Consider the following 21,866-nt stretch of genomic DNA (forward strand, 5'->3'; position numbering starts at 1 on the left):
AAAACAAGGAGAAATGGGCTTGTGATGATCTCGCACACATTTAATAGACGTTCCCTCTCTGGAGCGGGTACAGGGTTGTGCATGTGAAATTTTTTTTAAGTGGAGAGATGGAGAGGACGGATCTTTTCAAATAATAGCGAAAATCCTCCACAATACCTTTAAGTGCAAATATTAAAAGCATTTCCCCAAGACTGGAAGTCAAAGCGTAATAATTTGCAATTTGAAATAAATCGATTGTAAAGTTGACCATAAATGTATTTTTTTTGCTATATAATAGCAACATCTTCGCTTCTTCTGACGATAGCAGTACGACACGCAGCTCAGCTCAGGTAAAGTCAACAGTCAACCCCTGATTCTGTCACAGCTGCTCTCTCAAAGCTATTTTGAGCTGCTTCTTTTTATCGCCAGATGCACCTGTGGATGTTTTGAAGTCCATCAGTTGCATCTTATCCTCTTCATTCCCAACAGAGCAATGCAATCAATCTGGAATCTAAGTAATAAAAAATACCCTCTTCAAGTGTTATGTAGATTAAAAAATGTGGTCAATAAAGTGTATTTTATTTGGTTTAAGATACTTTATGTAAGAACTTTGTTATTGCATCTATTTCTATATTGGTTTTTGCTGTTTATAAGGGAGATCTGTGATCTTAAGCTAAAATTTAGAAATACTAAATAGAATTTAAACTAGTAATTTAAGTCAATAATAAACAAATCCAATTTTCTGCAGATTGACATTGAAAAGAAAACAAGTTTAAGGTTGATTAGCTTGAACTTCAAGATACAAAGACTAGATCAAACATATAAGGCAATTTAGGAAAATATTCTCCCAACAACAAAAAAAGAAATCAAACCAAAGACCTCCTCAGGTGCATAATAACCAACTCACTGTTTATTTATTGTCTATAATTTTAGGTGACGTGAGGGATTTCTGAAGGAAATCATCTAACATCCTCCACCCGACAAGAAGTCTCCAGTGTGCAAAAAAGTGACAAAAATGCAGTTTTAAAGGGCCGTTGTCCAAAGTCTACAGCTGTAAACAGCAAACTCATGGCTTGGTGTGGTTTGATCATAAACACATTTCTCATCCGGGGAACAAAAACGACTCATTGGTTTCAACTAGAGCTTGCATCCATTTGAAATGTATGTTTTTCTTAGATTACTGTGGTACAGTATGTGCAGATAACAAGATAAATTAACTGTTTATACATGCTTAGATATATTTCTGAAAAAAAAACAGTTATTGAAAGCTTTATACATACGGTAAGGCATAGAGTATATACAGAACTAACCTAAAGGTAGTAGTATCAAACATCATTTAGATTTTCACACAGCAACAGAACAAAGAATTCAAAAACTGCTCGTAATTATGTACAAAAATACTTATGCAAATGCCCCCTAGGAATATCTGAATAGAAAAAATAACAGGAATCTTGTCGGGAGGACATCACATTATAATTGAAACATGCACTTGTTGCAGAGGATTCTCAGTCCAGCTGTGGGCCTCATGTCTACATGTTCTGTTTTCACTGAAAGGTAGCAGGTCTAAGTGAAGGATTACATGGTCTACTGTGCTATTTGGTCCTCATGGTGGGACCATCCCCAGCAGACAGTTTGCAGTGAAATCCATGAATCTCATCACAAACTTGCTCTCCTCACTGTCCATTTCTCATTACACTTTAGACTCGCTCTCCAGATTGGTAATATCCCCGTTCCTTTCGGCAGTCTGACTGTTCTCCTCGTTCTCTGGGGCAGTCTTGGTCTCCTGGCCCTCCTGCTGGGACTCAGGCAGCCCCTGTTGGCTCAGCTTGCTGGCCAGCGACCAGGTGAGGGGCAGTCGGGCACGGTTGGCCATGTCGGAGAGCTCTTTGGCACTGCAGGTGGGCGTGTTGGTTTCGTAGATCTCGTGGAAGCTGTTATAGTCCACCTCGTAGAAGCCGTCCTCCAGGGTCAGGACTGGCATGAAGCGGTAGCCCCATTTGATCTCACTGCTGACATAGGAGCTCCTGGCCTGGCAGGTCATCCCTGGAAACACAACGGGAACATCTAACTCTTGTATACTACAGCGATTCAGTTCAAATTTGACATCTTAATGCTCGTATCCTAAGGTGATAGGTAAACAAAAATTGGGGGTTTCAGAATGAATTCAATGACAATAAGATTAAGATTCTTTTACTTATTTAAAGCTTACTATTTTAATTGTTGCAAATTTATCAAGCTACTATAATTGATGAACATGTAATTTTGTTTTAGCATGAAAAAAAATTGTCTTTATTGTCTTACTTTCTTATGATCGGACCTGATATTTGACGAAAAAAAACACGATTGCCAAACAGAGATGGACTCAAACTTCTGAAAATGAGTAATACTTTAAATCAGAGTAACCATTACTGTAAGTAGAGAGGCATTTTTAAAGAGAATGAGTTTTTTAGAGCAGTAAATAAGTTATAAACTACACTCTATTTGAGTTAAACTTGCAAAGCAGACAAGCTGGTGTTGTGGTTATCTAACCAGCATGACGTTTAAGATGTAAGTTCCAATTTATTTTGGAACAAAGACTTATTCATTTTGCAAAACATCCTACTAAAAAAATTAAAACATGAAGGAATAATGGTGATCTAAGCGAGGATTGCACAACATAAAATCAGAATCCCTCTAGCTCACGGTGGAACAGAGGAATGGGATAGGGAGGTCTTCTTGTAGGAATAGTGAAATTCCACTCTAGTGTCACCATCTCAGTGTGAGCATGCTGTCACGCTGATGTTAGCATTTAGGTCAAAGCATCAACATGTCCAAGTAGGCTTTAAAGAGCAGGTGCACAGGTGACGGTGATGGCTGGCATCCTTCACACATGAAAATGGATGCTGCCAGGATGTGGAAAACAGCACAGATTGGTCTAAAATCTAAAATTTGAGAGATATGTCTTTTATTCTGTTTTTAAGATTTACCCTTAACTTGTCTCAGTCTTTTTCATTCTCGGTTTATCTGGGCACAGATAAATGGATTTCTTGATCTATGAAATATGGATTTATTAACATTAGATTCTTGAGAAAGAATAATAGGTGGATTAATTAGTTTACATATAAATGAGAATGTAAAAAAACTCTCATTTGAAAATCTTTTGCACATCATGTTCCTCTTTCCACTGTGAAAAACTGAAGAACATTGGCCATGACTAGTCACTTAAATGCAGTCTGAATATTTCCAACATAATTAAATCTATGCTGTTTCATAAAGTGTCTGTGACTTGATAAAAACCCCCATCATTTCTTCCCCAGTTGGCAAACTGTTAAATCCTTTTCCACCAGCATTTACATATTTTGACATTAACTTGTGTGCTCATTAGCACGGCTGTCTGCAAGAAACAGAGTGCTCTGTGCAGCTCTGGCATCTGTTTCAAAACAAGCCACTGAGTTCTTATGTAACAGTGTGTATAATATTTTATTGAAGCTGAAATATAGACAAATGCCTGTATGTCATCTTGAATCTAAAGTCAGGCTGTTAAGAGTGTTTATTATGCAAAAAGAATGTGTTTTTAAGAAGAAAATATCCTAGTTGTTGTATAGGGGGCCAGGGCTGGGTATTTTAGAGCTTAATCGATTCGATTTCGATTCTTACAGTTCTGAATTGATTATTTTCGATTCAATCTGTTTTTACAGTAATGAAAGTGGTTCAACTGTGTTTTTAAAATACTCAAACTTGTTAATCGGATATTTTACACTTGAGATGTAAACTCAAACTGTCTCAAAAGTGCAAACTTGTAGTGAAAAGTAAAACAAAACAAATTGAAGCCTCACGTTTAGCTTGGAAGGTTAGTTGTTGGAAGATAGCATAGCGTGATATGTTGAATGATTTCTGAGATTTGTAGCGTCTCTCTACAATAACTGACCTCTGGTTTACAGATCTTGCAAACTACTTTTGTTTTATCCAGCACATTATCTTTAGTTGTTTTGAATCCAAAATGGTTCCAAATATCAGACTTCAGTTTGGACAGCTTGCTGAGCGGTTTGTTACTTGTGTATAGAATTTTCACACACCTGCTCATTTGAATGTGAACATCACGCAGACCCTATATAACTAAAAGCACACATTTGACTTTCATTCTCCAAGTTTGTGAAACTGGACAGTAGTGGACTGTTGCACTAGAGTGAAAATTTTATTTTTAAATAATTTTTTTATTCTTTAAAGCTAAAAGGAGAATCAAACCTACTGAAATATTCTTTCAACCAGGACAGTCACATTGATCATTGCAAAATTTTCTTAACTTAGTTACATAGTTCAAATTACCTTGGGGAAAACATGTTTTGTCTTAATAAATCTCATTTTAAAGTTCTATAAGTAACTGGAGTTAGTAAGTCAGACAAAAGGTACACATGATATCTAGCAGATAACTATGCTAACCACCAAATTCTCTGTGCATACTAGAGCATAATCAAAAATATGCTGGTTTACATGACAACAAACATTTGAAAACGGGATTGTTTTTTACTGTTCTGTTAAGTAATGCATATGACATTTTTATATATGGTCTCCGTGAATTTCACCCTGGAGAGACTCCCACAGAGAGGGTGAAATTAGAAAAGTATTATTCAATTTATTTACAAAGATAAAACAATCAGATTCTTCCAAATATCTAATGTATCTAATGTAATATGTATCTAAGGAAAACCAGTTGTTTGTATTAATTCTTGGGCAATCCTCACACCAAGCATGCATGCAGCGACAGTGGAGAGGAAAACTCCTTTTTAAACAGGAAGAAACCTCCAGCAGAATCAGGCTCGGTGTGAGCAGCCATCTGCTCAGGCAGACTGGGGTTTGTGGAGACTGAAGCAGACAGTGACATAAATAAAATAAGTTATTTGGTACTCGTGCCAACATTTGCTTGGATGAGTAACCTACAAAAGAATGACAGTAATCTTCCCCTGGGGCCTGGACACAGGTGGGACTGAAAATATCCTGAGAGTGATGGAGGAGATGGAACAGAGGAGGGTGAAAGTTCACTAGAGTGGGCGAGACAGAAGCTAGGCCAGGAGCTAAATGAGGGGGATCTTGAAAGATGATTGGATTCGGAGAAGGTGCGGCCCAGAGATGATTGGCTGGAGCCAAAGAAGGGACATCTCAGGTGGCTCAGGTGAAGCTGATAAGAGTCTTCCAGATTGAATGTTCATTAAAGCTTCATAAGACACTACCAGAACTGTTAAAAACTTCAAATTCCAAATCAACACACACATAGACTGCAGATTCTTGGAAACTCAAGAGGAGGAAAGATGCTGGTTGAATCAAACCTTAATATAGTAAAAGTACGGATAGTTTGGGGCTTAATACTCAAATTCCAGGATTATATGTTCACCATATATCGTACAACCCAAAAAAAGGTCTCTTGATTGTTGTCTGACAAAATAGTGTCTCTTAAGACATCTGACGGTGTGTAGAGCTAAACTAGATAAACATTTTAAAGGATGATGTAATGCTTGTCCAATTGACTACCACACTGGTGGAAACCAAAGTGGTAACAATAATTGAAAAATGTACAATTTCAGGAGCCACAGTCAATAAATAGCAATAACTTTCACATAGATCTGGATAAATCTGAAAAACATCAAAAGACTGTATGTGCTGTCAATGCATTACATAAACCATGTGCAACCTAAACATTAGAGCTTTTTTGTAGCTTTAGACTTATATGTTTTGTATCCATTCTTTAAAATCTTTAATGTATTAAACAGCTGGAGGAAAGGCTCTTAGAGTATACATGTGAATACTCACCTGTGGCCTCCACCATTCCCTCCAGAATCACAACAATTTCCAGCTCCTCCTTGGCCAGATGAGCCTGGGAGATCTCCCAGAAGGGGCTGTGCTGGTTTATCTCGTGGCAGATGATGAGCGGCGACACTAGGAAGAGCCTGTCATCTCCTGTGTTGTAACCAACATTTATGTCCGTCTGGTTGAGAGGAATAAACTCCCCCTCCTTGGTCTGCTTAGACTTGATAAGCTTGGCTCTGATTGAAGCCTCAACGATGTGCGAGTTTCGGAGGTCTCCAACTCTGAACATCAGGCACAGCCGTCCATCTCTCATTGAGATGACCGCATTGGTGGAAAACACTAGTGTCTCAGCTCGTTTTTTGGGCTGCGAGATCTTTACAAACATGCAGCCCACCATGAAGGCATTGACGATAGATCCCAGCACTGACTGGACTAAAAGCAAAACTATTCCCTCGGGGCATTTGTCCGTGATAACTCTGTATCCATAACCAATCGTGGTCTCTGTCTCAATGGAAAACAGAAAGGCTGAAACGAAGCCGTTGAGGTTATTGACGCATGGAGTCCACTGATTATCAGCTATATGGTCAAGGTCACCCCGGAGATAGGCAATAAGCCACCACATTAGGCCGAAGAAAAGCCATGTCACTGTGTACACCAGCACAAAGATGAAGAGGTTAAACCGCCATTTGAGATCCACTAGAGTGGTGAAAATGTCTGTCAGATAACGGTAGGTCTCTCGGACGTTCCCATGATGGACGTTGCACTTCCCGTCTTTCTGGACATACCGCTGGATCTTTTTTGCTCTGTCCATTTCTGCCAGCTGCTTAGGCAGGTCCTCTCTGGCCTGCTTTGGCAGCTTGGGCTTCCTGGCGGCGGCTGGGCTCTCCACATCCTGCTCCATGGGGTCTTTAAGTGGATTCAAGCCTATGAGATGGGGAACATGAAAACAGTAGTGCGTTAGCAGGTCCGGCCTTTCATTGCAAAAAATAGAAATCTAAATAAGTAAATTTTGCTTAAAAGAAGTGCATTTTTTCTTGAATTGAGGAGGTATGTGAGACACTTTGCCAATGGAACAAGACAATTTACATTTAAAATAAGAAAAAAACTTTTGCATTGTCTTATTTCAACTGCATAATATCTAATAACCTTATTTCAAGAACACAACAATACTCATTCCACTGGCAAATCATCTTATTTACCTACTCAAAATAAGGATAAAAACACTGAATTTAAGACTTTTTCCTTATTTCTAGATCGTTTTTGCAGTGTTGACATTGGACATCTGTAAGATCATTGAAGACACACTTTATACCAGGACATAAAATGGTAGAAGTTTATTGTTTAAGTATTATTTTACAATGAAAATAGGTGTCCCATGTGTGTAACTTAATCCTTACTTTAGTTTGTATACAACCAAGTTGTCTTACACAACACCAGCTCATAAAAAGTCACAGAAAAGTCAAGAAGTCAAAGTTGCATCCATTTATGTCAGATCCATTTGCCTGTACTTGAAACAGAGGAGCTTGAGACATATGTCATCAAAGATATTATTACTACTGATGAAACCTAAATAAATTATGGAGGTCCTGCTTGTAGATATTATGCACCTTTCTAGGAGTCATATAACTTTATTTCCTCGTATTAACCCATAAGCCGATTATACTTGATTTACAATCAAATCATTTATAAAAAGAACCAAAGATGTTTATAAAAAATGCATAGATTAGCAGATCAGTGTTAATATAAACGACTCCTTTTTGTCCTCCACAAATCTTTGGGATTAAGAATTTGAAAATGCTAATGAAAAAAAAAGAGCAAAGGAGTGTAGTAAATAAATTCAAATAAAATAAAAAAGTAACTACAAAAGAATAATTAAAAAAAACTAAATGATAGAAAAAAATACTTAATTTACAAACAAAATTGTATTTTCAACAGTGTTCTTTTCCCCACTTAAATTCTATTGTATTTACATTACAGAAAACACAAAAACAGTGTCAGTGAGATAAAAAATCATACATAAGAATAATACAGGTAGGTTGAATGTGCTTAATCTCCTGTGTTGGTATTGGTATGTTGTCCATTTGTCCTATTCTGTGTGAAACTCAACTTGTTTCAGTATTAACTTATATGTGAGTTTTTTCATGTTAAAGATCTCCTCCGCTACGTCCATCCAGTTTCTCAGAGTTGAACGGTCACCTCTGTACCATTTCCTAGTGATTATTTTTTTGGCTGCAGCTAACAGTATTTTTACTGGATATCTATCCTCACATTGAACTTTTCAATTTGACAGTTTACAAAAATACAGAATCTCACCTGAAAATGGTAATTTATAACCCAGTATCGTTTCCAATGTAGTCCTTATGTCCTTACAGTATTTCTGCACGTGCTGCTCCCCCCACCTTCTCCAATATGTTAACTGTGTTTGTGTAAGTTTATTTGTCCATCATAGGGGTCATAAAAAAAACTCACAATGTTTTTCCAGCAGAATTTCCTCCACATCCTGGAGCTGGTAGTGGTTCGCTGAATATCACATATATTTATCCAATCCTTATCACATAGTGAAATCTTACACTCTTTTACCCATCTGTCTCATAATTACAACGTTGAGGTTCCTTTGTTCTTTATTAAACCCTGATATAATTTTGAAATCAGCCTCCTAGTCTTGTTTTTATATACATTACATAATGTTAAGGTCACCTCATTCAGTTCTTGTAGAAGATTTGGTTTAAATTCTTTTTCAAGGTAGTTTCTAACTTGGAAATATCTAAACATGTCTAAGTCACCACAGCCATAATCCTCCTTTAGACTTTGGAAACTTTTGAATGTATTCTTGTTCATGATTGTGCTTAACGTTGTTATACCGTTGTTTACCCATTGTTCAAAAATGTTATCAATTTTCCTGGTTTGAATTTTGGCTCATAAGCCACTCAAGTCAGAATCTTGATTTCCCTTTCTAATTTGTATCTCCCCATAACTTCAAACCAAGTTTACAAGATAAATCTAGTGATTGTTTCAAGCTTACTCTCATGTTATTTGAAGATTTCCCTATTTGATATCATATTTTGGATAGGGAATCAATCCATCCATTTTCTTCTTCTTTATCCGAGGCCGGGTCATGGAGGCAGCAGTCTAAGCAGAGATGCCCAGCTTCACGATCCGCACACACTTCCTCCAGCTGCTCTGAGAGACCCGAGGCGACACCACGCCAGATCAGAGACATAGTCCCTCCAGTGTGTCCTGGGCCTTCTACGGGTCCTCCTCCCAATAGGACATGCCTGGAACACCTCCCAAGTTAGGCATCAAGGAGGCATCCAGAACAGATGCCCGAGCCACCTCAACTGGCTCCTTTCGACATTGAGGAGCAACGACTCTATTCTGAGCTCCTCCCAGGTAACTTAGCTCCTTACCCAATCTTGAAGGGTGCACCCAGCCACCCTATGAAGGGAACTAATTTCGGTCGCTTGTATTAACGATCTTGTCCTTTCGGTCATTACCCAGATCTAATGACTGTAGGTGAGGGTTGGAACTTCACCTCCTTGATATATCTTAATACAGCTGGATCATTTGAGTCTTTATGTCCAGATTTCTAACTCAAGTTATTTTTCTCTAATAAAGTTTCTGTCTGACCTTTTTGTTATATGTTGCTCTACAAATCAATTTTCCCCCACATAACTACTTTCATAGCATCCCAGAGGATAGTAGGGCTTAGTTACCTGTTGTCATTCTCTTGTTTATAAGCTTGTTTTTCTGATTTATTCTCCTTAAATACCTCTGGATTATTTAGAATACCAACATACATTTTCCATTCGGTATTCTTTTTCCTACTATTTTTATTTGATATGAAATGGAGGATACAATGATCCAATAGATCTGACACACTTATTTAACATTCTTTCATTTGGAAGCTATCCACTATATTATCCAAAAAAATGCCCAATCCTTGTGTGCACTGAGTAAGGGACCATATTTTAAGTTTTAATATGATTTTAAAAGGAATGTACTCAATAGTAGAAAACCTAAAGCAAAAAAGGGGCAGAAAAATATTTAAATTCATCAGTTAGTTAGTTAGTTTAGCCCAGTATGCTTCCTCTCTGTGCTTTAAGTCTAACATCTGCAAACAGGCCAACATCAGACAGTGACTATGAATAAAATCACTATATAATATGGAACAAACCACTGACTGACTGTTAGCTAAAATCAGGTGACATCTGTTAGATAACAGCAGCGTTATGCTATTTATATCCAAAAAAAATGTCAATTAGATAATAGATTTAATAGATAATAGATTTATCATTTTATAAAGGACTGACAGGTATATTATTCTATACAATTACAGCATGATCAAAACACCAAATAAGTTCTCATCTGTATTTCTAAAGGTTCTGTGTAATCATGTTTTTTTTCTTCTTTTTTTGTGCCTGATACACAGTACTAGATACTGTTCTGGTGAAACAATCCTAAAGAGTTAAAAATTCAGCAGGATGACAAGCTCATGTTGATGTCGCAGCTAAAGAAATATCATAGATAAAAGCCTACCTAATCATTCTTGTTTAAGGCCAGTGTGCAGATTCACCATCTGTAGTACAAAACGCCTTTAGTCAATATTACGCCAGAGGGAAATGTGTCATCACCCAAACATCAAAAGGAAAAAAAAACAACACAAGATTTTAATGCTGCTCAAGAGAAATCGAGCAGCGATTTACTAATGATGAGTAATAAAAGCAAATAAAAATGGCTGAAAGCAGGGTTTTAATGGCAGCTATTTTGAGTGAAACAAGAGCCTTGTTGAAAATAGATGTGCTTTTTCGAATCGATCCTGTCTAAGCTGGAGTTCAGCAAAGTTCAACACAACATCCATCGCTGCAGCGTTTTAGTATGGTTTTCTCTCCACCGCCCACAGAATATTTTCTTTTTTAGTGCTGGCTTTCTTTACAGTATTTTTGAAGACATTACATTTGGTATAAAACTAGTATTTTGTCTGAGATGATACTGTAGTATAAAGAGAAATATCTCTTTTTGGAGCAGAAGTCTCACTGCCACCTAAAGGAACTGTTTAATTGCAGTGAAATACTGTATTAAGTTAAGGGTGGCGTCATTTTTGTCCAGGCCTATTTTATATGTTTATTGTTTAAAATCATTCTGTTGAAGCATGACAATCAATTGTTCATTTTCACAGAACTTTTATTTATTATTACTTTTTTAAGATTCAAGTTATTTTGTGACCATTTGGGGTTTTTCTTTTATTTAACGAGGGGTACAAACAATTTTGTCCATGTGTAGATAAATTTGCCTTGCCTCCCATTGTTACAATAATTCCTAATCTCCCCTAAATGTGTTTGAAGGAAGCTCATTAATCATTTTTAAAGTACTAGTTACACACATTACAAACATGTATCTTCGCGTTTTTATTGAATTATTAAATTTTTTTTTGTAGCTGTGAGCAGAATGTATAAAAGGCTTAAAACCAACAGCTTATTGTTGTCAAGCTTTAGAATATGTAAATCACTTCGTGAATTGAGATAATATTCTAATTCATTAAGAAGCTGTACAAAATTCCTGAGCTAAAAATCAAATGTTCAAGAATATCTAACTAGTTCCAAACCATTTAATGCAAAAGTTATGAAACAAAATGATTTTATTACCCTTAATATGTGTGTATTTTGATAGATCTTCCCTCCAACTTTTATATAAGTTCTGCTTATCATCCAACTTCTTCAGGCTTTCTAATTATTTTCCCTGAACACACACTTTCTGCATATCATAGTGATGCAGTCAAAGCAGTCAAATTAATGAGGAGACATTAATAGCAAACTTGCAAATAAATTAAAGCAATTTGCCTCATAAAACAGCTATGAAGGAAAATTTACTAAGGGTGTAATAAAAGCCGTGAGCACACTCCAGGCTTAAAATGTTGACAGTTTTTTTTTTTTTTAAATCTTTGAACAACGTATCCCCTCTAAACCTCTTGATTTTCCATTTCATGTAACATCCCAAATATGACAGCTCTCATGTCATCAAAGTGAGCTGAATGTTACTATAAAGAGCTGATTTACAGCATAATGCTGTACTGCTCTGTCAGCAAAGAGAAGAAGAAGAAATAACCCCCCCCCCTCCCACCTCTCCTTTTCCTACTGAGCTGCAGGACTGACCTGAGATCAGAACAGATCTCCTTCACTCTCCCTATCTTAGCCTCATAAGCCCACCCATCAGTGCTTCCACCACTGGAACAAATGGGCTCTGCTGAAGCCCTCGCTGTTCGCCATTCACTGGGGGAATATCAGCAGCTCGAGCAGTGCTGGTTTCCATGACAACGTGCAGCTCGGCTCCACAGAGGGCTAGGAGTGTAGCAGGAATGTAAGCTGGATGAGGCCACTACATTGGATAACATTTGTCTGTTTCATCTCGTTTGGCCAGAACAATGTGCCGTGATTTGCTTTGTGCACAGAGCTGCCATTCAGCTAACATCTGTTTTTTTGTTTCACTGAATATCCGTGAATAAAAATAAAAATAAAAAGGAAAAAAACAAACAAAAAAAGACAATGCAGACCTGTTTGGAAGAGGCTCGCTCTAAGGGTGCTCCAAGGTACAATAAAGACAAAATACTAGGAACTAATTCCTAATTACTAGTCTAGTACTGTAGGTACCAACAGGCATGCATTCAGGATAATATTTGACTAAAATAAAATTTGAAAAAGCCTACAGTGAATATTCAGATATTACAGATACATAATACACTTAGGAGTGCTTACAAACTCTCATACAATGTTAATGCTATTAAAAAATAAATAAATACTAAGGTTGTTCTAAAAGATTTTTTATTGTGGCTCATCTTAGCAATTCAGGATTTAATTATAAAACATATTTTGTACAAATTATAAACATTACTGGTCAAAATGTGACAAAACCCTTTTCTGTGACAAATTTGAACAGAGTTTTTTAATGAATGATTTATAGTTGGATGTTTCCATTATTTTAAACCATTCAGCCAAAAGTACAAAGCCTGATTTGATCAACAGATGAAACTGTTGCTTTAAGAGTTCAGCAACTTAGGAGGACATGCTTTGAATGGGATCTTTAGTTCTTACTAGTAGTCTGAAAACAGACGCACAATTGTTTCCATTTCTTTGATTCTAGTTCTATTTCATACGATGCTTTTAGAAAAATGTTACCCTTTTATGTTTACATCAATAAACATACATTATAATGACAGACAAAAATAAATTGAGTAAATATAAAATTCTGTTTTTATATTATTTCTTTTCAGTGAAAGAAAATTACCCAAACTATCATTGAGTAAAAAATCATGTGCATTCTTTTGATCATTTCATTTGAATATGAGAAAATGTTCACTATCAGACTTATGATACGAACTTAAACAAGCTTTGGATTTTTTTCATTCTAGTTCAGTTTTAGTTAGTTATTTATCTATTTTTTTTTTTTTTAATCAAAATCTTTCATGATCTTGGCACTGATGTCTGGTCTGATCACTCATTTACCTGCACAGCTCTGCCCAGTTCTCATTACCTTTCATCTGATTCCACCTGCTCCAGCCTCTATTTAACCAGCCTTCAAACCTGTAATCAGTACAAGATTATTTGAACCTTTGGTGAGAGTTGTGCAGCGTTCCTAAGTGTTTCTGATAGCCTGATTCTGACCCGTGCTGCCACTTGACCTCTGAGCCTGCCTGGTCCTGTTCTGATCTGTTTGCCTGACCTGTCTTCGGACTCCTGCTGGATTTCTGTCTGGGCTTGGACTGAACTTTAAGACCAGGTTAGTGACTCACAGTTCATTATCATCATCTGTTAGATAGACATGGATATTAACCTGTGTTCTCCTCCTGCAGAGGTTCCTGCCTTAGACGCTGAAGCTGTTCACTGCAGTTCCTTCTTAAATAAATGTTTTGTTAAATCTGAGTTTCCACCTCGAATACTGGGTCCTTTCATTCTGAGCCTGACAAAATAATTTGATTTTTAATAGTTTCTAGAATGGGTTTGTTAGTTTCTATTAGTTACTATTATTTAATGAGCCTATACTAATTTTTAAGCACAGGATTCAAAAAAGGTCGGAGCATTAGATTTCTGAAATTGTGCTTAAAGTAAAAGTTCAACACAAAATACCACATAAAAAACCTGGTTCAATTAAAACCGACCTTAACCGAGTCCATAACCAATTATTTTTATCCCTGTGCTTAAATTTTTAGATAATAGAAAATTCGACAAACTCATCAATAGGTTTCATTTTAGTTTTAAGGCAGTTAAAATGTTAAGGGATAAAAGGTTAATTACAAGTATAAATAATCAAATAAATACTTTGCTTTTCGGAAGTATTATTAGCCACATGTAGTTCATGCTATTTCAGTCTGTGGAGACATTATTAGTGAACTCAAACTATTCTTTTAATGGGATTCTGTCTGCATTTGTGGATTGTGTGCGAGCTGTCAAGAGGCGAGAGCTTAACTGGAGGATCTTTGACACGTCTGAGAAAACTTTCTACGCCTCAGTGACTGCAGACCACTCTCAAAGGTCCTGGTAGAAGAGGGGTTCAGTGCTTCACATCACCTTTATGGCAGATTCTACCGTTCATTTGTCCATCCACTGATTCTAACTTTTATAGTCTTGATTTTTACGGATGAGGAAAATTGTAACACCCAGGGAAGCACTGATCAAGACAATGGAAGGTAAGGTCAGTCGAAACGACAGAAATCTGACACAGCAAATGGTTTTCAGACTTTTACATTTGCTTTTTCAGCCTGAATTAACTACGAGTCCACCTTTTGCCAGACATTTTCTCCATCTTTTATTCCAATTATTTCAACTGGAAAATGGTACATCAGTCTGAGCTGCGATTTGCCAGCGGTTCACTCAACTCTGAGCAAAGTAGGGGTAAAATAAATGGGACTTCAACCTCTTAAAGCATTAAATCTGCTCATTAAGTCTCTGTCAGAATCACCAGAGGTTTCCGTAGACAGCATATGGTGGTACAAGCTCAGCTATGCTGAAAAACGCATTTAGCCTGCAGCAGGATGTTGGTGAATGTAGACCCGATGTGTGAGCTGAAGCCTTGGTTCAACAGTGTAAAGGAATATCGCTGGACCTAGACTTTATACACTGATCAGTTTGTTTTTCGTTATCTCTACTATAGGAAGGAGGGTCCCATCGACCAGGTAGAATGAGACAGATGTGGCAAAAATGAAAAGGAGGGGTCACATGGGAACGCAAGCTATTTTAAGACATCTGAACAGCTGAGCACAGGCCCGACAGACGTCAGATATAATTCTCAGTTTTTCAGAGTGTTTCTCTAGAGCTTATGTTGGGAAAAGCAACACTATAACAAGGCATTGATGGAGAAGCTCAGCTCTTGCAAACACTGCAGTACAACTGTGGAAAGGTCAGTTCAAAATCTTGTTATTATGAACTGATTCTCTGGAGATGATCCAAAAAAGAGAGTTGAGCTGAGACCTCATCACTGAATTAAAGAGCCAGGCATCGGTTTGGGAGTCAGCCCAGAGCTGTGAAAGTGCAGACAAAAATAGCCCTTTTAAAAAAGGGAGGTGGGATGATGGATTGAGGGGGGTGGGCATGCTGCTTCAGTCCCAGTGGAAAATACACCCTTGAAGCCATCATGCATAATTCCCCCCCTACAACAAATGCTCTTTGTCATATTCTAAAACCCTGCAATGAAGCAGAAAACTGAGGCAGCTAAACAGTAATTAGAAGAAACATGTGAATGACTGCCCAGGTGCACCGATGCCTGTTATCTCCATCACGTTATCACCAGGAAACAACTTTCTCAGAAATACCACTGACTTATCATGAACTACAGCTCAGAGTTACAGAGAAGTAAAAAAGTAAGTTATTTGTCAGGTTGTGTGGAGGTTTGAAGAGGACCCAAGTGGAGAGATGGAAGCCGAGGTGGTTTCTTGCAGATTTAAAAACAAGTGTTTGCAACAGAAACATAAATCCATAAATAACTAATCAAGGAACACAGGAACCAGAACAAATGGGAATATACAGGTTAAGGAGGGAATAAAGGGAATCCAGCACTGAGTAACTGCAGAGTAGGTGCATGTATGCCAAACAGAACAATGAATGGAGTAATCAACTGATTGGGAGCAGGTGTGGACAGAAGGATCTAGAAGGGAGCTATGGGAAAGGAGGCTGACACAAGGGGGCAACAGAGAGTAAAAAACAAATACATAAGAACTAAAATACAACCAGAAAACAACTAGAATGACACAACATGGAAATGAAACCAATGACCTAGAAAACACATAATCACAATAATCAAAGTGTAACTGAAAACTCAAAATGAAAACTTAAGCAGAACAAGTCCAGAAGGGGCAGAATCATGACAATATTGATCCTTTAGAGGATAGAAAGGTGGGTAGGAGTATTTATGTACGTGTAAAAAATATTAACAAAATAGTCATACGAGAAAATATTGGACTACCTTTTTTTGTTTTATTCAATCCATTCTTTGACCAATATACCTTTAGAAAAGGAAACAGATGAAAATAAGAGAGGTCTAGTATTATTTCCATGACAGCCAGGTAGCCCATACTTTTTAACAGGGGGTAAACAAAAACTAAGTTCTTAAAAGAGTCTAACCATCGACCCTTCGATTGTAGGACAAACCCCTGCCTGCTAAGCCACTGCCGCTGTTGTTTTGCATTTTCCACTGTCACTTACATATTATAATTCAACATAAATGAGACATTTACCTCATGAAACAGCCTTTTTTTAGTACTTTCTTTTTTAGAAGAGAATACCTAATAAAGTTAAATATATAAAATATCAGAGAATACTCCCCAATGAATATGTAAATAGAGCAAATCTAAAGCCTCAGCCTTTCACAGCCTTGCTACTCCTTGAACACCTGCACCATATGAGTCACTGTTATAGGGACATTTCTCATTGAGGCTATTAATTGACTTAAATTAAAAGCAACATCTTTAGCAATGCCAATGAATAAAAACCACTGACCACACTACTATTATTGTTGGCCTTAAAGGTTGCCAAATAAATCACTTCTTCAAATCATTAAAAAAGCATAAAAAATCTGACAGATTTGAAACAGTGACTCATAGCAGCATTCAACGACTACTTTCAATGGGCGAGCACATTGTTTCAGCTTTGCAGCTTTCCATTAGCTTGTGGATGAAAAAGGAAAGAAAAGGGGAAATGGTTCAATCTGTGTTATTCAATTTCTTATAAATAAGGTCCTATAATGTAATAAAAAACAAACACAAATCCCATAAGCGTTTGCTTCATATCTTCAAAAGTAATAGTTCATACATTTTTACACTGCTACTTTCCATCTACCTCTATAATCACTTTTTAGTTTACATTTAACAATCCCATCACTGACAAATGCTTCATGGAAAACTTAATCTGCTGCATCTCCAATATTTTTCCTCAGATATCTGTGGCTAGGTAATTTAAATATAAACAGCAATAGGTAGAGTTGTGACTGTACCAAATGTACCAAATCTAATGAGAGGTTTTTTAACATAAACAATAGGAAACAAGTTACAGATATTACATTTTTCTTTTATTTCTTGGGTTTCAAACAGATGCACACAAAAACTCCTTTAAAACTGCACTCAGTGAGACAGAAAACAGGCATAAGGGGAGGGTCAGAGCAGAGTCCATGTGCAGTGGTTACAAATAAAGTCACATAATGTTATCCAGGTTATCCACTAAAATATTGTGCTGCATTTTAAGGAGAAAAGTGAAAAACTTATGAAACATATAATGTACAACTCAGCCATAGAAAATTAGACAGCATCTAGATGTAATTTTCTGGTAAAAAAAACAACAACAAAAAAGCGAGGCAAGTTTTAATATTTCCGAGAAAAAAAAATTATTAGTTCAGTTTAGGTCAACAAATATTGTAAGAATACATTTAAAAATATTAATGTTAAGATATTGTCCAAATATTTCAAGGTAAATCCTAGTCAATATTTTATGATAAAAGAAATTTGATTTGGTACAACCATGTTTCAAAAGCCATAAATGTAAGGTTCAGTCCACCGCTTAAATATTTAGACCTTGTTTAATTTAATTACTAAAACCAATAAAGGCCTTTCTGCAGAAAAAAAATGGCTCTTATAGGCCATAAACTGCTACTACACCAATGTTATTGCAAGAAGACGTCTTCATTTTGTTTTGGTTTTAGTGTTATTTCTCTTTTCAGGTGAGGTATTACAGCAAAATAGTGAATAAATGAACTAAAGGTGTAAAATCTTAGTTTTGAAACAATGGCCTATATTAATAATAAACCATAACTTTACTAACTTCCTGTGGCGATAATATATGCTGCTTTACTAGCTTGTACTAGCTAGCATGTTAATCGTAACAATTAGAGGTGATTTGTGTTCACAATAAATAAATAAATAACATTCTAATTAAATAATTATCTCAATGTTTGTATGACCTAACTATATTAAATGTTTTTAAATTCTGGTAGCTTTATTGCAGTGCTAAAAACTTGTATGTAAAAAAACTAAAAAGAGGTGGAAATTTGAGCAGTCTATATCTTTTTTTTTAATAAAGATTATTGTCATGATTCTGTCCTTAGATGACTTCTGTTTAAAGGTATAGTGGAGGATTTTCACAAATTTTGAAAAGACCCACCCTCTTCATTTTATAAGAAATATGCACATGCACAACCCTGTACCCACCCCCGAGAAGGAACCCCTATTAAATGCATGCAAGCCCATTTCTCCTCGTGCATGCTCTGTTTAAAACTTGCTGTTATCATCGCTCATACAAGCTTACTTTCCAAAAGAAGATTTTTCCACTATGTCAGACTCCATATCACCACAATGATGGACAATTAAGAGGACCACTTATTTTGATGATCCACCCAGAAAAAGAATATTCTCCAATATACCTTTAAATTTCTTTTTAAGTTTTCATTTACACTTTGATTTATGTCATTCTGTGTTTTCTTGGTCATTGGTTTCTTTTCCATTTTAGTGTAACATTTAAGCAGCGTTTTATTTTTTGAGTTACTCTCTGTTGCCCCCTTGTGCCAGTCTCCTTTCCCTTAGCTTCTTCTAGTTGCTTCTGTCTATACCTGCTCCCTATCAGCTAATTAGTCCTCCCATTGTTTCTGTCTCCCACATGTACACCTCCTGTTCTGTTCAGTTACTCATTGCTGGATCCTCGTCATTCTTTTGGTTTATTCCTCCCTAGTGTCTCCTAGTTTTTTGGTTCTTGAGTTTTCATGTCAATCAGTTCTGGACTAAGGATTTTGTATTTTTACTTTTTCATTCAACTTTGCAAGCAATCATTCCTGCCTCTCTGATGCAGCATTTGGGACAGAGCCTATTTTAACTGCTATATGGTACAGAGATGTTGGGATCCCCTTCTTCTTCTTCTTTTTTTTGGATTAAGATAAAAAAAAAAAACTGAAACAGTGTGTTTTATAATTGCCAGTAACTAAAGGTTTTCTACTTTCCTGTTTTTTTTAGATGTGCTGCTATGCTAATTGAAGTGTATAAGGAAATATAAATAAGAGAGGATGTTTTTGCTTCTATATATTCATTGATATCTTCCTCTAAAATATATTAAAGATAACATCTTTGACAGGAAACAGTGTTAGTCTGTTATTTTTATAAAAGTAAGAAAGGGTTCAGTTTATTTAGGCTACTATAATGGTACTACAAACAAGATGCACAGTAAAAAAAAATTGAATCTAAGAACACAATATCTCATTAGTTACCTCAAATGTAAAAAAAAATAATAAAGTTTATATGGACACAAATCTTAAATGACTACTTCATCAAGTCATTTGCTAAAAATATTTCCTATTTTTAGTAGCTTTTTATAAAAGGTTTATGACCTACAAAACATGAGCATGTTTATTTTTACTTCCCTTCTCTGCCAAAATAAATATGTCAAAATGCATAATGTGTACTGAGCAAAATTTTATTTAGACGATTGAAATTTAAATATGCACAATTATTATTCAGAAATGATATATTGCACTTTTTGGAACTTATATGACAATTTAGCAATTTTTAATTTATTTATTCTGGGGTAGTCCAGCCCACAGTTATGGAAGAGGATTAGAGCCACTCAAGAAATTTAAAAAAGTTAACTGATTTTTAAGTATTATTTCAGTTTAATATGGGATAAAGTCAGAATTCTGACTTTTTTCTCGGAAATTCTGGCTTTAACCTCATAACTCTGAGATTAAAGTCAGAATTCTGAGAAAAAAGTCAGAATTCAGATTTTTTTTCTCCGAATGCTGATTTAAATCTCAGAATTCTGAGATTTAAGAATTCTCAGAAAAAAAAGTCAGAATTCAGAGAAAAAAGTCTGAATTCTGACTTTATTCTCATGTTATACAGAAATACAACTTAAAAATTAGTATTTTTTTTTTCTTTTGAGTGGCTCTAATCATGTTCCGTACACAGTTCTAACCTGTTTAAACAACTTTTTTCTACTTGTGGAGTTTTGCGTGGGTTGGGGGATAATTAAGCAGGTAGGTAATGGATGCTCACTTGTAGCACTGGTTAATTTTTTATCTTTATGACCACAGCAGGGCTTTATTGTGTGATCACCCTGGGCTCAATTATTTTGTTGGGAATCAGGTACAAACCGCAGATGATCCAAGTAATCATGAGAAAATTTCCCTGTCTCCTTAATCAGTAGCTGCCTCGTTTATTGGTCTAAATTGTTTCCATTGGTGATGGGAGGCCTGTAGGCTCCCATACAGCCTGGTGGGATTTTCTTCCAGTTTCTTCCATCTTTACCGGCTGTTTCCTTTTCACCGGGAGGGAAAAAACAACAAAACAAAACCAAAAACAACAACAAAGTGATCCGCAGATGCGCTTCCAGACGCGTCATTTTCCGCTCTTACTCCCATCTCTATCAATCTCTGCTTCGTCTTGCATTGTTATGTAACTGTCCACCCCCACCTCACAAAACAGATGATTACATGTTAACAGGCGATGATCATCGGTAGCAGGGAGGCTTACCTGATGCAGCGGATCAATAAGAGCTCCTCAGCTCATCTCTCCGCTCCCCATCAAGAAGTCCCCGCTGATGATGCAGGAGGTCTCCGGTAATCACAGCCTTCAGTGACTGAGGAGGAGAGCTACTAATTTCTCCTCCCTTCTCTCTGTTCTCTTCATCCATCCAAGAAAAAAAGCCTGTCCGTCTGCCTCCACCCCTCAACTGAGAGAGAGAGACACAGATGGGAAGTGAGGAGGGAAATATAGAGAGAGAGGCGGAGAAATGTGATAAGACCATACCAATCTCACCCTGCTTCATTCTGCAGACATTGTTAGCTGAAATAGATGATTAATGCATTATTCACAGTAGTATCAAATGTAGTAATAAAATTAGGCAGAGAAAAAAATCTTTTTCTGAGCTGAGACAGAGGCGTATCTAGGAGAGGGGCCAACGGGGCATTGTCCCCTGTTGAAATGTACCATACAGCAAAATAATAGTAATTGAACTTTATTGATCTGACATCGGAGAAAATAATTCTCTGCATTTAGCCCATCACCTTGGGGAGCAGTGGGCTGCCACTGTGCAGCACCCAGGGAGCAGTGTGGGGTTAAAGGAATAGTACACCCAAAACATGATTAGCCTTCATTTTCTACTCACCCCCATGCTGAACAACACTCTGGAGTACTTTTTTGATATCTCAAATGCATCTGGAGATCTGGGAGGCTTCTTGCTGTCTGCTGACATTCAAATAATGGAGGTCTGTGGTGCCCGAGGCAGAAAGGTCCATAAAAGTCCACAAAAATGTGTCAATATTCCTCCATACTGCTCGTCCAATGTATTCCAAGTGTCCTGAGTGGGTAGCGTCCATAATTTACTTGAAACAAAGTCATTTAGAATGTTTTTAGAGCATAAACAGTAGTGTATAGGATTTCCTAAAAGCGCGTTCACGAGTCTACGGAAACCGCGGCAGACCAAACCAGATGAAAGTGTGCATTCAGCTCGGCAAAGAACTCATGCTCTTCCTCAACACTGAAGTCCTCAGACATTTTTCTTTCGTTGTTTCTTTCTTTGCACAGGTAAAGAGCACATTTCTTCGTCTACACTTGCATTATCGGCAGAGCAGACGCTGAATGCGCACTT

General features: G+C 36.8%; 1 protein-coding gene across 1 annotated transcript; it reads right to left on the bottom strand.

The window, feature by feature from the left end:
* Positions 1 to 869: 869 nt before the first annotated feature.
* Positions 870 to 20,936, bottom strand: kcnj6 (potassium channel, inwardly rectifying subfamily J, member 6). The gene is made up of 3 exons (XM_015396062.1): positions 20,750 to 20,936; positions 5,764 to 6,684; positions 870 to 2,022 (listed from the first exon to the last, which is right to left on the bottom strand). The coding sequence occupies exons 2-3, from the start codon at positions 6,659 to 6,661 to the stop codon at positions 1,670 to 1,672; spliced, it is 1,251 nt and encodes a 416-aa protein (XP_015251548.1). The 5' UTR covers positions 6,662 to 6,684; positions 20,750 to 20,936; the 3' UTR covers positions 870 to 1,669.
* Positions 20,937 to 21,866: the final 930 nt, after the last annotated feature.

The sequence above is a fragment of the Cyprinodon variegatus genome, unplaced genomic scaffold (assembly GCF_000732505.1).
Source record: "Cyprinodon variegatus isolate N-32 unplaced genomic scaffold, C_variegatus-1.0 Scaffold774, whole genome shotgun sequence".
In the NCBI taxonomy this organism is placed as follows: domain Eukaryota; kingdom Metazoa; phylum Chordata; class Actinopteri; order Cyprinodontiformes; family Cyprinodontidae; genus Cyprinodon; species Cyprinodon variegatus.